The 14,046-nt window shown below is 39.8% G+C and overlaps 1 protein-coding gene across 1 annotated transcript in view; it reads right to left on the bottom strand.

The window, feature by feature from the left end:
- Positions 1-8,934, bottom strand: part of HSPA4L (heat shock protein family A (Hsp70) member 4 like) — a 52,924-nt gene extending 43,990 nt beyond the window's left edge. Inside the window, exon 1 of the mRNA XM_007113501.4 lies at positions 8,595-8,934. Coding sequence (XP_007113563.1) covers positions 8,595-8,701 — 107 coding nt within the window. The 5' untranslated portion in view covers positions 8,702-8,934. The remainder of the gene's footprint in view (positions 1-8,594) is intronic.
- Between the last annotated feature and the right edge of the window lie 5,112 nt (positions 8,935-14,046).

The following is a 14,046-nucleotide window of genomic DNA, read 5'->3' as shown; positions in this document are numbered from 1 at the left end:
AGAGAGACACGTTTGGGGATGGACCTTCACAAGTTCTATTTTGGACATGTTGAGATTGAGGTACCTTTGAGACATCCAAGCAGATATGTATTTAGGACTAAAATGTTAAATGTGATGAACAGATGAACGAAATGGAAGTTACTGTTAATTGTGATCTGGCCAAAACAGGATATAGTGAGAATCAGTGGTTCAGGTGACATCTTCATTTCTCTTGCAAATAACTCCTTGATTCAACACAGTCTTTGCCAGTGTAGATATCTGCATACCTGATATAGCAATCCACGCGGATGGTTGGCATTCCACCATAAAACTCATCAGAGAAAACATGGACTTGCCATCTCTTAGCCTGTTTATAGTCCATCTTACTCTCAACTCCATTATTTGGATACACTTCTGAATACTTTTTTCAATACGAGGCTACCAACATTTCAATGCACAGAAAGTCTTATTCTTAGGTTGATTCTCAAGAGTTTAACTTCTGTTAGAACACTTAGTTCCTAATAAGATTGATTCAACTATCATTTATTAAGTGCTGTATTCACTGAAATATGTTTTGCACCTGTATCACTTCACAAGGAAAGCTAAACAGTTATCATTATCAGATATTCTCTTAGGTTAAAAGCAGACAACTTTTAAAGTTTAAAAATTTAATGTTATAACTTGGAAATACCCAGTTTCAATACAGAGAAAATTCTCCTCACATACTAAAGTTCTTCAAATTCCTTCCTTCAATTTTTTTTTTTCAAAAAGATTCTAGAACACAGCCATTAAATAAATATCTGCCAAGGATTCTCAGAAAAATCAAAATAAGTTAAATACCTATTCTCTTTCAACACTTTTACCCGACCTTTAGTAATACCAAGGAAAATACACACATATTAGGTTGATATAAAAGTTCTTATAGAAAAGGATATTCAACAGTTTATCCAACTATGTATCACATAATCCAATTATATACTTTTTATATATTATTTCAACCACTATTTAGAAATTCCATTTTATACCTAAAAGAAAAAAAAAAAGGAGAGTTCACAATGCAGCTTAAATCTATTATATCCAGTCTCATGTTGCCACCACAGTGGTAGTCCTAGATTCTCAAAGAATGCCACAAAACTCTAAACAAATAAGCAAAACTTCTGAATGTCCTATATCACTTTTAGTAGAGGAGGGGCACAAAAATCAAATGACAGGATGTTACTTTAAGAAAGTTGTACTTGTATTTTCCCTTAAAATCTAAGATTAACTTTCTGTCTCTCTTATAAAGCCTATTTTTATAAAGCCAAGCATGGTTAGGTTGGAGAAAACACATACTGCCAACAGACTATGAAACTTCTCACCTAAGAGGGCAACACTAAATTTGTTTGCTTCTTTATAAAGCAAAGGATTCAAAACCTCTTGATCTTACCATTTACACTTTAAAAATAGCCCTATTTTTAGAAATCTCCGCTTTCCCTTGCCAGTCCCATGAAACCATAATTACTGTTTATAGCCTCTTTGGCTATCATTGAGTAGATGCTAAGAAATACAACAGCTGAATTAATGATATGAGAGCACAATCAATTGGTTTAAATCAAAAGGTCCACTCTTTGCATGGCCAATTTGGCTCTGAATCAAATTGTCAACCGCTGAGCAGCTACTTTCAACTATGGTTGCCAAGATGTCTATAGAGCAGGGTTTCTCAACCCTGGTACTGCTGACATTTTGGGCTAATTTTTTTTGAGGGAGTGGGGCTATTTTGTGCACTAGAGGATTTCAGGAGCATCTCTGGCCTCTACCTGCTGGAAGCCAGTAGCACTCCTCCTTTCCTCCTCCCCGTGTGACAACCAAACTTTCTTCAGATATTGTCAGATACGCCCTAGGGGACAAAATCTCCTCCAGCTGAGAACCACTGCATCATTTCCCAAATAGTGTTCTGTACAAAATGATTCCTTAGTGGTTCAAATAAGTTGGAGAAAACATTCTTAGAGTGTTTCAATGCCTATAAACAAATTAAGGGATCTGAGAGTTTGACAGTAAAGAAAACATCTAGTTATTATTTCTCAAAATTAACTATCTGGAAAAAAGTTGCCCTAGAAGGGGTGGGGGAGGAATGTTCTCAAAAGGACTGATTGTTACCATTTCCTTTTTAGCTTGCTACTTAAAAGTATAAAACTTCTAGGCATATATGAGTTAGTAATAATATAAACTTTCAAATCTTTAAATATGGACAATGCATAAAACATTTTAACAGATAAAAATAATAAAAATTCATTTAATAGTTTCCAAATGCTTCTAGTAAGCGTAATTCACAAATTAGTTTATAACTTGAACCCATTAACAGAAATCACACAGACATTTATATAGGTAGACACAATATTTAAAAAGCTGATTAGGTACATTAAATGAGACATTGTTTAAGTATTTAGATTATTAGATTAGATACATTATTTTAAAAGCTGACTATCTTATTACTTAAAATTCATCAGTTCAAAGACAAATAGCCATGCACAGTAATTTTAAGTCTTTTGATTATGACTGCCTAGAACAGAGGTTTGCAAATTACCCCTTGCCACTTATTTCTGCAAATAAAGTTTTATTAGAACATGGCTATGGTCATTTTTATTTTAGTGACCACATACTAAAAAGACTACCGGGCTTCCCTGGTGGCGCAGTGGTTGCGCGTCCGCCTGCCGATGGAGGGGAACCGGGTTCGCGCCACGGTCTGGGAGGATCCCACATGCCGCGGAGCGGCTGGGCCCGTGAGCCATGGCCGCTGGGCCTGCGCGTCCGGAGCCTGTGCTCCGCAACGGGAGAGGCCGCAACAGAGGGAGGCCCGCATACCACAAAAAAAATAAAATAAAATAAAAAGACTACCAATGGCATGAAACACCTTCAACTCATATTATGTAATTTGTACCTATCATTCCTTGCCTTCTAGAAACTTTTCAGAATTTTTCACCCAGAAATTCAAGGCAATGCTTGGAGATTCATTTTGTTTCGTGCATCATATTCATACTAAAAGATTTTATAGTTCTAGCTTTGGCCATGCTAAAGTGTGAGATACCTGCCCACCCACTCCTTTAGGCACAATTTCATTTTTTATTTATTTTATTTATTTATTTATTTTTTTTTCGGTACGCGGGCCTCTCACTGCTGTGGCCTCTCCCGCTGCGGAGCACAGGCTCCAGACCCGCAGGCTCAGCGGCCATGGCCCACGGGCCCAGCCGCTCCGCGGCATGTGGGATCCTCCCGGACCGAGGCACGAACCCGCGTCCCCACAATTTCATTTTTTTAAAAAATGCCGCGGAGCGGCTGGGCCCGTGAGCCATGGCCGCTGGGCCTGCGCGTCCGGAGCCTGTGCTCCGCAACGGGAGAGGCCGCAACAGAGGGAGGCCCGCATACCACAAAAAAAATAAAATAAAATAAAAAGACTACCAATGGCATGAAACACCTTCAACTCATATTATGTAATTTGTACCTATCATTCCTTGCCTTCTAGAAACTTTTCAGAATTTTTCACCCAGAAATTCAAGGCAATGCTTGGAGATTCATTTTGTTTCGTGCATCATATTCATACTAAAAGATTTTATAGTTCTAGCTTTGGCCATGCTAAAGTGTGAGATACCTGCCCACCCACTCCTTTAGGCACAATTTCATTTTTTATTTATTTTATTTATTTATTTATTTTTTTTTCGGTACGCGGGCCTCTCACTGCTGTGGCCTCTCCCGCTGCGGAGCACAGGCTCCAGACACGCAGGCTCAGCGGCCATGGCCCACGGGCCCAGCCGCTCCGCGGCATGTGGGATCCTCCCGGACCGAGGCACGAACCCGCGTCCCCACAATTTCATTTTTTTAAAAAAGGAGGGTGTGGGGAAGCTGTTCATTGAATTTTTGTTTGTCAACAGCAAAATATTTTGAAATGGACACTAATGGTAGTGTATAGATAAACGGAATGCTGTACAACCATTAAAAAGATGAGATAAATTAGAGTCATATGAGCAAGTCTGAGATGTCCACAGTATATTTTGAAAAAAGCAATTGCAAAATATGTATAATGTAATTCTACATTAAAAAAAAATCCCAGATATATACATATACTTGCAAATGTATGGAAACACACTAAAGTTTAGGAGGTGTCTGGGAAGAGAAAAAGGAGATTTACTTTATGTAATTCTTCAGTATTTAAAATATTTTAAATCAAAGTTAATGTAAGCTAATAGTAAAACACACAAACAAAACCATTTTACATAGTACAAAGAATATTTAATTAAAAAAACTGTAAAAATATTCTCCTACTTCAAACTGCTATTATCATAAAAAGTCCTCCTACCCAACTAGCCACTGTTAACGTCTGTAGTTTTGTCATTTTCTGTGTACAAACATTTTTATTTTCAATACCCCAGGGTAAGTGATTTCTACTTTTGTGCATTGAAGAGGACATCTCACATATTTGAGGTGTAGTGTATAAATATTTTTGCATATTTTCAGATTATACATACACTGGAAAAGAAATAGGGAAAAAGTAATGAAGACAGAAAAACAGAGAATTGAACAGTAAGTCAGATCCTACAGAATGTTGATGACAGAACAAATATGTACATCTAACAAAAATGTCTTGAAATAATAGTTTGATTAAAAGATCCATTTTCCTTACTGTAAAATAAGTTCATAAAAATTCAAAACATTACAGACTATGTATTAAAAGCACACTCTATTATTCTACTGTCAAGAAATATCCATTGTTAATAGTTTATAGGCTTTCCACACTACTTTCCTCCATAGGTTTACACTAACTTATTTTGTGTACATATTTTTTAATGAATTTCTAAATTGAAACAAGATTTTTACATGTTCATAAAATAACTTAAAAGCATATTAAAACATTTTAAAACAAGATAATACTTCTTAAAAAATAGCCAAAAATAGATGACTTGACTGATATTAAAGATCCTTCTCTCTACAGTAACTGCCCCGACAATTTGTTCCATTACACCCCCATGAACCCAATATATAGATACCATCCATATGCCAATGGATAATGTAAGGACATTGGGGTTCAGGGGTCAAAGCAGCCTGAAACTGAATCCATTTCACTGCTTACTAGTTCTTGGCCAAGATACTTAACTTTGCTTAAGGCTTCTTATGGAAAAAGATAGCTAGTATTATCAAACTCATAGAACTGGTGTGATATGTGTGACAGCGCAAACACAACGCTTAGCACATAGAAATCACTATTATCAATACAGGCAGGCAGCATGTTTTAGCTGACCACATACTTTAATCTGATACTGAATGAAGATTTCTGGCTGCAGTTTTCTTTTCCCATGTGTGAAACTAATCACTTTGATATAACTGAGTCTAGCATGGAAATTCCAATCCCTACATCTATACTTAATCTAGCAATACAAACATATCTAAGGCCTTAGGAATGTGCACACTCAGTAATTCTACTTCTAGGAACTTATTTGAAGGAATTAAGGGTCAAAAATTTAGTTATAGTTATCGCAGCACTGCTTATAAAAAGAAAATATAAACAACCTGAATATCCAATAAGGGATGAATTACATTAAGGAAATGATTATACAGACACTAAAACTAATAGTATAGAAATATATTTTATATATAAAGAGGACACCAAATAGAATATAAAATATAATCTACCCTTGAAATACACACAGAGAAAACCATCTGGAAGTTTTATTTCTGGATGGAAAAATTATAATTTTTATTTTCATCTTTTAACATGCCTGTACTTCTACAATGAACATGTACTATTTGCATAATAATTTTAATTAAGAAAATATTCAGAAAAAATAAGTTAATATTTTATTCAATTTATGCATGTTAATTTCTTTCTTCCTTTTCAACTTATGCATGAGATAAGAGAGGCTAGTACAAGCACTCCCAACTTTACAGAAGGTGAATCTGAAGAACAGGTTTAACTACTTGCCCTTGGTCCCTTAATTGTAGACCAAACTTAAGCAATTACCTTTTTCATTAAATTGTCCTTCGTTTATACGTGGGATTCTACCATGAATCCATAATCAAGTATGTTAAAGAATGAAACAAATGTGAAAAAGTATGGATGTTGAAACCAACTAAATCAAACACTTCCTACCTCTTTTCCACAGGATCTTTTTATCAATATTTTATCCTATTTTAATCTATTCTATTCTGTTCGCCTCAGGTCATGTGGGATATTAGTTCACTGACCAGGGATCGAACCCGTGCCCCCAGCAGTGGAAGCTCGGAGTCTTAACCACTGGACCACCCAGGAAGTCCTCACAGGATCTTTTTATAATGTATTGGAATCTCAGAAATACCTGTGTCATATTACCTTGATGTCAGCAACTGGAATATGGAAAAAAATTTTTTTGAAAAGCTAGTTTGTATATTATTAAACACTGTGGTGTATTAGAAAAGTTACAGGTCCTCTAATAGTTATGCTTTTTGCAAGACAGGCATTTAACGAATAAATGTCTAGGGAGCAGAAAGGGCTATGTTTTCACTCAAAAATGTAAGCCCTGCAAAGCAAACATACAGTATAAGAACACTGGACTACAGTGAAGTATTAGTTCAGTAACAATAAAAGATATATTCCTGAGATAAATGACAGTACACAGCCACAGAAAGAAGGGAAGAGTTGCTGATACAAGCTAGGAATACAGTCCTTCCACCTTTAGAAGTTTCTACTTTGGATTAGGCTCATTAAATCTAGATATTAGAAGTGACTCTCTTACTCACAATCAGAAAGATCATTAAATCTCAGCCACAAAGAATTTGCCAATGTGCTTAAGAATATTAACGAAGAGACTTCTAGAAGACTTAAATAAGCAGCCTAATTTCTAAATAACTCTCTTTGAAAGTTTGGCCAGACTCTTTAAATTTAAAGAGTCATGGACCCACTACTAAGATTTCTGAGCCTGGAAATGCAGTATCCGTTTTACAATTCTGGTTTATGATCTTTTAGGATAAGGCTTTAAAGATAAGGGGAACGTCCATCCTACCTCTCACTTTTTCTCCATAGACTAAGTCCCTGAAGCCAAAGATTGCCCCCATTAACCTTTACTCTGCTGAAAGAGGAGAGTGGAATTTCCTAGTCCTTTTCTGGCAGAAGCCCATATCTGCTGTGGCTTAAAACAAAACGTTGTAGAGATGAAGTCATGAATAGTTCACAATTACTACTTCACCTCATTGTACATAAAAGCCAGAAAAAGATGTAAAAAGAAGAGTTCTAGCAGTACTATGAAAATTAACTGACCTATGCTCACATTTGAGAATACAAAGATCCAAAATTTCAGTAAAAGAAATGTAATGCATATAATCTAGAAAAAGGTGGTATAAAACCTTATAGAATATTCTTGGAAAGAAACCAAAGCACAAACTAATTCAAGTAAGCGATCGTCAACATCTCCTTGACATAATTTAAATTACTCATAAAAGTGTAGTAATATAATTATTTAAAGGCTTAGCTTAACACTGACAAGATTAGTCTTATATTTAAAGTATTGTATTTTGGACCATTCAGAAGGGTCAAATTAACATGCTTAGTTGCCTCTCCACAGGAAATAAGATATGGACAGTTGGTTTCCTCATAAAATTACCGGTAACAGGAGCCTACAATAAGAAACTAGTTTTTCATACCCTGTCCTACCTAATTCTATTCTTTGCTAACTTCCCAGATCAGAGAAACAATGGAACATATGGAAACATGTTTCCATGACATAATGCCACTCCTCCTAAGTGTTTCGTTAAGTGTTCGTAATGGAATCACTTCACAGTCATGCTTATACAGGGCAGTGGCCTCTGACTCTCCAACAGTTCATTCTGTAGAAATATGCTTTTGGTAGGTTCTAACTCCCCCACTTTCCTTTAATGGATGAACATTACCAATACTTGAGGCCAACGACTCCCATCCCTGATTCTCTCCCTATTAATGTACCGTTAACCTACGCCCCTGGAAACCGATCCGATTACCTCGAATTCTCAAGGACACTGAGGTAAAAACCTGAATATCTCAATCTCTTCTTTAAAAACAAACAAAAAAGGTTTTCTGGGTCAGATGAACTTGCAACTCATCTTCTGAAATTTGCAGTCTAAGCTTTCATTTCCTACTTTTTTGAGAGAAAGCTGTCACGCTGACAGATGGGGAAAGGAGGAAGGGCAGAAAGAATAAACAGTTTTCCTACTGAGCGCGCGGGGATGCCCGCCCGCGGCCAATAATCCCACACAAGCCCCACTGGGGGTAACGAAAGATCTTTCTCCAGTGTTCGGACATCGTGGTGGTCCCACTCCAATCCCTTCCCCGAAAACTAAAGCAGGGCTGCCGGCGGACAGAGGCGTGGAGGGCGGCGTGGGGGGGGGCGTGGATACAGAAAGGATAGCTGGGCCAGCTCTCCGAGTTAAGTCCCTTGTCCTTGAAGGAAAAGCAGCTGTGCGGAGCGAGTACGTCCGACTCCCACCTGGGCCCGCCAACCGCGGTCCCTAGAGATCGCAGTTGATGGACTGCACCTGTCATCTCAGAGTTCCGCGCATCAGAAGAAACCAGGGGGCGGGACAGGCGTAAGGGTCGGGAGGAGACGTTTCCTAGGGTTATGACCAGACAAGGCACTTACGGGGTACACCTGTCGCTGTACTCATTGGCGATGGTTTCGATGCCGCCACTCCTCGCTACTGCGATGTAGCAGTTGAGAAAGCCGAGGTCAATGCCGACCACAGACATCCCGCCGCCTAATGGTCGGGGGATGGTGCTGAAGCCCTCTGTGCGGGTACCGCGTCCTCTTCTAGGCTGTTGCTCCTGGAACTGCGACTCCTACGAGAAGCAAAGGAGAGATGACCCGAAGTCGCTGCGCATTAAAACGAGGGCAGCGCGTCGGGGAACCCTGGAGGAGGTGGAGGCCGCCCGCGCCGCAACCTCTGCCACCCAGGTCTCTCTCCACTGCGGCTCGGCCGCCTCCAACCGGCAGTTACTTGGGTCTGCGCCTGCGCGTTCGGTCGCTTGGGAGGCGCGCCAGCTCCCCCTCCGCGCCCGAGGCTGCTCCCGGCCTCGACTTCGGCCGCTTCCGTCAGCACTCGGGCAACGGCTGCCCGAGGAGCTGCGGGTTCGAGAAAGATCTGGAAAATGGAGGCGGCTGAGGCAGCCGGGAGTGGGAGGGAGGAGAAGGGGGAGCGGGGAGGATCGGGCAGGAGAGGAGGAGGGGAAGCAGAACTGGTTAGGTTGGTTGCCACCGCGCGGCAGCGGGGAGCACTGCGGATGGGCTAGGTGAGAGCGGCCGCCGGCGGTTTGCCCACGTGTTCGGAAGGACCCCTTCCAATTGTTTTGGCAACCGGAGGCGGCCGGTCGCAGGGGCAGGACACTGCCCAGGCCTGCCCGGAGTCGGGCGCGCAGCCTGGCGGTTGCTGACCCGGCAACCACCTCCTCGCTCTTTCCCCCCGAGGGCCGGCCCGCAGCCTTGGCTCTCCCCCGCCCCGAGGCGCCCACGTGCAGCCGGCCGGCGCGCCCGCAGTCCTGCCGCGCCGCGCCCACCCCTGTGAGGTGGCTGCCACTGTGCGGCCGGCAGCGGCCTCGCCCTATTGGGCGCCGCCGATCCCGGGAGGGAGGCGGGTAGGAGTCCTTTTCTCCTCACAAGTGACAGTGTCTCGTGTGAAAGCCAACGGGACTTTTTTTTTTTTTTTTTTCCCGCCTCACCAGGGTTTGAAATACCAAAAAAAAACTTATGTCAAGAAACAACACACTAACTTTCCCTTCGTGTAACTTCCCTCATATCATCCTAAAAGGTGCAGTCTCCTCCACTAACCCTTACCTCTGAAAACCAGTTTTACAGGAAAGGAACCTTACGTCTGTGTGTCGCTGTGACACCCAAGCAAGCCTGTGCACGGCCTCCAGCCTCTGCCCTTTGGTCCGCAGAAAAGGAGCCTCCGCTGCCCCAGCTGTCTGCTTTCTTCATTTGATCAGCATCTGTCGTCTGCCTGAAGTTTAACCAAGATGTACTTTACACTTACGAAGTTTGGCTGTCCTTTTCCTTCTCATTCGTTTCTTTGTTTCTTCTTCCTTCTTGTTCACTTCTTCCTGGGTTTCCTGTTCATTCTCGTCCAATTCCTTGTGTGATTCCTGTTCCTTCTCGCCCGATTCCTCATGTCTTTCCTGTTTCCCATTGGTTGGTCTCATGAAAGAGACTTTTTTACGAGGTTTTTTCGTACGCTCATTGTCCTTCTTTGTCCACTTTCTAAAAGAACTTAGACTTCTTACCACTATCAATGCTGCAACAGCCGCAGCAGCAAGGGTGGCTATAGCTCCTGCGGCTGTTGCTACGAGGAACGTGAAATCCGTTTTCAAGGGCGGTACTGTGGAGACCGCAATGTAATGTTTTGGCTCTGGTCTTTCTAGGTTAAAGAATCACACCGCTCTTCCGTCTCACAAGCACACCGGAGAAGTCGGTGACACCCGTCGACGCTGTCCTCTGTCCTCTCCGACGCGGCGGGTGTCGCGGCCTCGCCTCCCAGCAGGCAGTGCGTGAGCAGCCGGGGACTGGGTGCCGCTGCTCCCAACAGACCCAGGGCCCCAGTGCTGCTGGGCGTTTTCCGGCTTCTCCCCGCTCTCCTCAGTTGCCCCTGCGGCCACCATCCTTTTAGGCCCACCACCGTCTGGATTTAGTCCAGAATATCCTGAAATTCTCCTAGGGCCATTTATTTCTCCATGTTGTGTGTACAACTTGAGGGTGTGAGAATAATTTTCCTATTAAAAAAACACAAAGTATCAGAGTAAAAAGAAAGAGTTGGGGTCAGGAACAAGGGATTATTATCATTACATTCTGTACATTTACTGGGAGGAAATGAGAGTCACATAGTTGGGGTCACATAGACTTGGGTTGTAGTCCCAGCCTCACCTAAGTTACTAGCAGTAGGACCTTCGGCAAGTTACCCAAGTCCCAGGTTCAAAACCTGTTAAAATGAAGATGACAAATACACCTATGAGGCTGTTTTTATTATTAAATAATGTGAGCATAGCCACAATGCCTGGAACCAAAAAGGCCAATACATGGTAGGTATGCCCAGCTGCTGCTACAACATAGGAATTACGTTGATTTATGTATATTGATCAATGTATCCATCAATCCTGCTGTATTCTCATAAATTCTAGTATTTGTAGAGTTTCTTGGATTTTCTGTATATAGAACCCTATGGTCTGGGAAATAACCAAATTTTTTCTTCATTTTTAATCCTACTTCTTGTTTTTCCTTAATTATGTTGCCCAAGCTCTTCAGTACAATGGTGAATATAAGCTATAGCGGTGAGCATCCTTGTCTTGTGCTTAACGTTAAAGAAAATACTTCTGTGTTGATATAAAAAAGCTAAAATTATCCTCTTTTCCGTGCTCAGAGTTTTTTCTCATAAGTGGATACTGAAACTGAACAAACGCTATTCATCATCTATTGAAATGATCTTTTTTCTCCCTAAATCAGTTAATGTGGTGAGTAATACTAATATTTTCTAATATCCCTGTATTCCTCGGATAAACCTGTTAGGCCACCCATGATGGTTCTGTTTTTAGATATATTGGATTTAGCTTGTGATTCTTTTATTTAGAATGTTTGTATCTATAAGGTTTAATTTTCCTTTCTTTACTCTTCTTGCTAATATCAAGATTATACTAGCTTCATAGAAGAAGTTGAGGAGGTTTCCCCTTTTTCTTTTCTCTGGCAAGTTTTGGTAAGACAAGGCTGAAAACCATCTTGGCCTGGAGCTTACAAGTAGATTTATGACCATGGGTTAAGTTTCTTTAGGGGATATAGTCTTTGTTTTCTATTATTTCTTGTATCAATATTGATTTATATTTTTATTGAAAATTGACCATTTCATGTTAAGCCTTCACGTTTGTTAGCATAAAGCTGATTATTCATTTATTTAAAAAATCTTTTCTATATGTCCAATATTCTCATTCTTAATATTATTTGAATCTCTTTTCTTGGCTCCTATCACTAGTGGTTTCTTAAAGTGCTTCTGGGTTTCTTGCCTTTTTATTATGTCTTTGTTTTCTATTTCATCTGCTCTTTATTATCTCCTATATTTCTTTGTTTACTTTGTTCTTTTTCTAACACCCAGCTCATTAATTTTGTCTTTCTTGTTTTCTAATACATATATTTGCAGCCATAAATTTCCTTCTAGATACCATTTTAGCTGAATCTCTACTTGAATTTTCAAACAGTTGAGCTAGAAGAGTGGGCAATGGAGATTAAAAAAAATCAGCTTTACTGATATTACAGAAATGTGTCTATGGGCTTATAATTATTGCACTCCAGAATTAAGCAGACTTACCTGCCTAGTTATAGTAATATGCCTAGTTTTACACTGGGGCCTGCCCCTGAAAAACTGCAAGAAGAGACCAAAATGTGTGTAGGCTCCCAAGAAAACTGAGAAAGAGACTAAATTATTCCCCAATTCACCAAGTTACATTACTTCTTCCACCAAAAAGTCTTTTACAGCCAGTGTTTATCTTGGTTTACCAATATGTTTACCAATTTGTTTATTTCATTGCTTCTTGCATACCTCTTTCCTTCTGGGTTTTCAGTAAAGGTCTCTGAATGGTGAATTTTTTGTTTCTGTCTAAAAATCTTTCTTTACCTTAACTTTTGAATAATAATTTGGTTGACAATACAATTCTTGATTGACAGTAACTGTCCTGTATCTTTTGGCATCCATTATTATTGATGAGTCTAAATAGTGTTCCTTTGCAAGTCATGAGTTTTATTTCTTTGATATTTTGTAGGTTCATTAGGATGTGTCTAATGTGGATTTTTAAAAATATATGTATAGCTGATTCACTTTGCTGTACAGCAGAAACTAACACAACACTGTAAAGCAACTATACTCCAATAAAAATGAACAAAAAAAAATGATTTCCCAAAGTTATACAGCCAGTAAGAGCTGAGTAGGGATTTGATTCCAGAGCAGGTGTACCCAACCTTTACCTGACCCTGTTTCCTGAAAAGAGGACTACTGCAAGAACCAGATGCTGACCCGATTCCAATGATGGAATGAACAACAACAACCTGTGCCTCTCTGGGCAAGCCACAGAAATCTCTGGGGTGTAGTTCCTTCTTCTGTAAAATGAAGATGGTGGATTCTGCATTCTACAAGGCCAACTGAGCTCTCAGGTTATATTATCCTAAAATATACTAGTTGTATAGTATTAGTAAAAAGAACTTTAAATTAGATATAGGGAGTGTCCAAGATTTGCCACTAACTTTTGTGATTTGGGGCAAATCATTTAACCTCCCCAGTTATTATCTACCTCACTTCAAGGGTTATTTCTAATATGTATGTCAGTGCTTTAGAAATATGTTTGTGTAATACAGCACAAATATAAAGTACTATCCCAACATCTTCAATAAAATTTATAGCACTAAAATTTTTTTAAATTTACTGGGAATTTTTTATTAACCTGAGGATGGATAGATTTTTTAGGTTCTGGAGAAGTCTCACACATTGTCCTTTGATTACTGCCTCTCACCCTTCTTTTCAGTTTCTTCTAGATCTCCTATTAGAATGTGTAGGGTCTCTATTCTAACTTCTACGACTCTTAGCCTCTTTTTGTCATGTTTTTAATTTCAAGCACTCTACCATTTCTAGATGTTCTTTCAAACTTGTCTGTTCTTTCATACTGTACTATTTGTATTATTTTGCTTCCTTTAAAAAAATCTATTAATCATTTTAAACATTCTAACTTTATAGCATTTTAGAGTATTTTATCACATTTTTAGTTCTTAGAATTAGGGTGCTAATTGCTAATTCTGATTGTATCTACCAACTCTGCTACACAGTGCTTGTTTCCTCATATGATTTATGTTTTCACCATGAATTCATCCTCAGTAAGGCTGCTTTTTCTGTGGGATTTTTGTGTGCCCTGGGTCATAGAAGTGTCCCAGAGAGGTTTTGTATTTGTTTCTGTCAGAGCCCTGAGGAAGTCTCACTGGTCCTAGAACAGTTTTACTTATTCAGTTTGGAGTTCCTGTATCACAGGTAGTACTTATGTATATATTCTATACTTTGTTGTGACACAAGCCTGGG

The sequence above is a fragment of the Physeter macrocephalus genome, chromosome 7 (assembly GCF_002837175.3).
Source record: "Physeter macrocephalus isolate SW-GA chromosome 7, ASM283717v5, whole genome shotgun sequence".
Classification (NCBI taxonomy): Eukaryota; Metazoa; Chordata; class Mammalia; order Artiodactyla; family Physeteridae; genus Physeter; species Physeter macrocephalus.
This window is presented reverse-complemented; position numbering and strand designations above follow the sequence as displayed.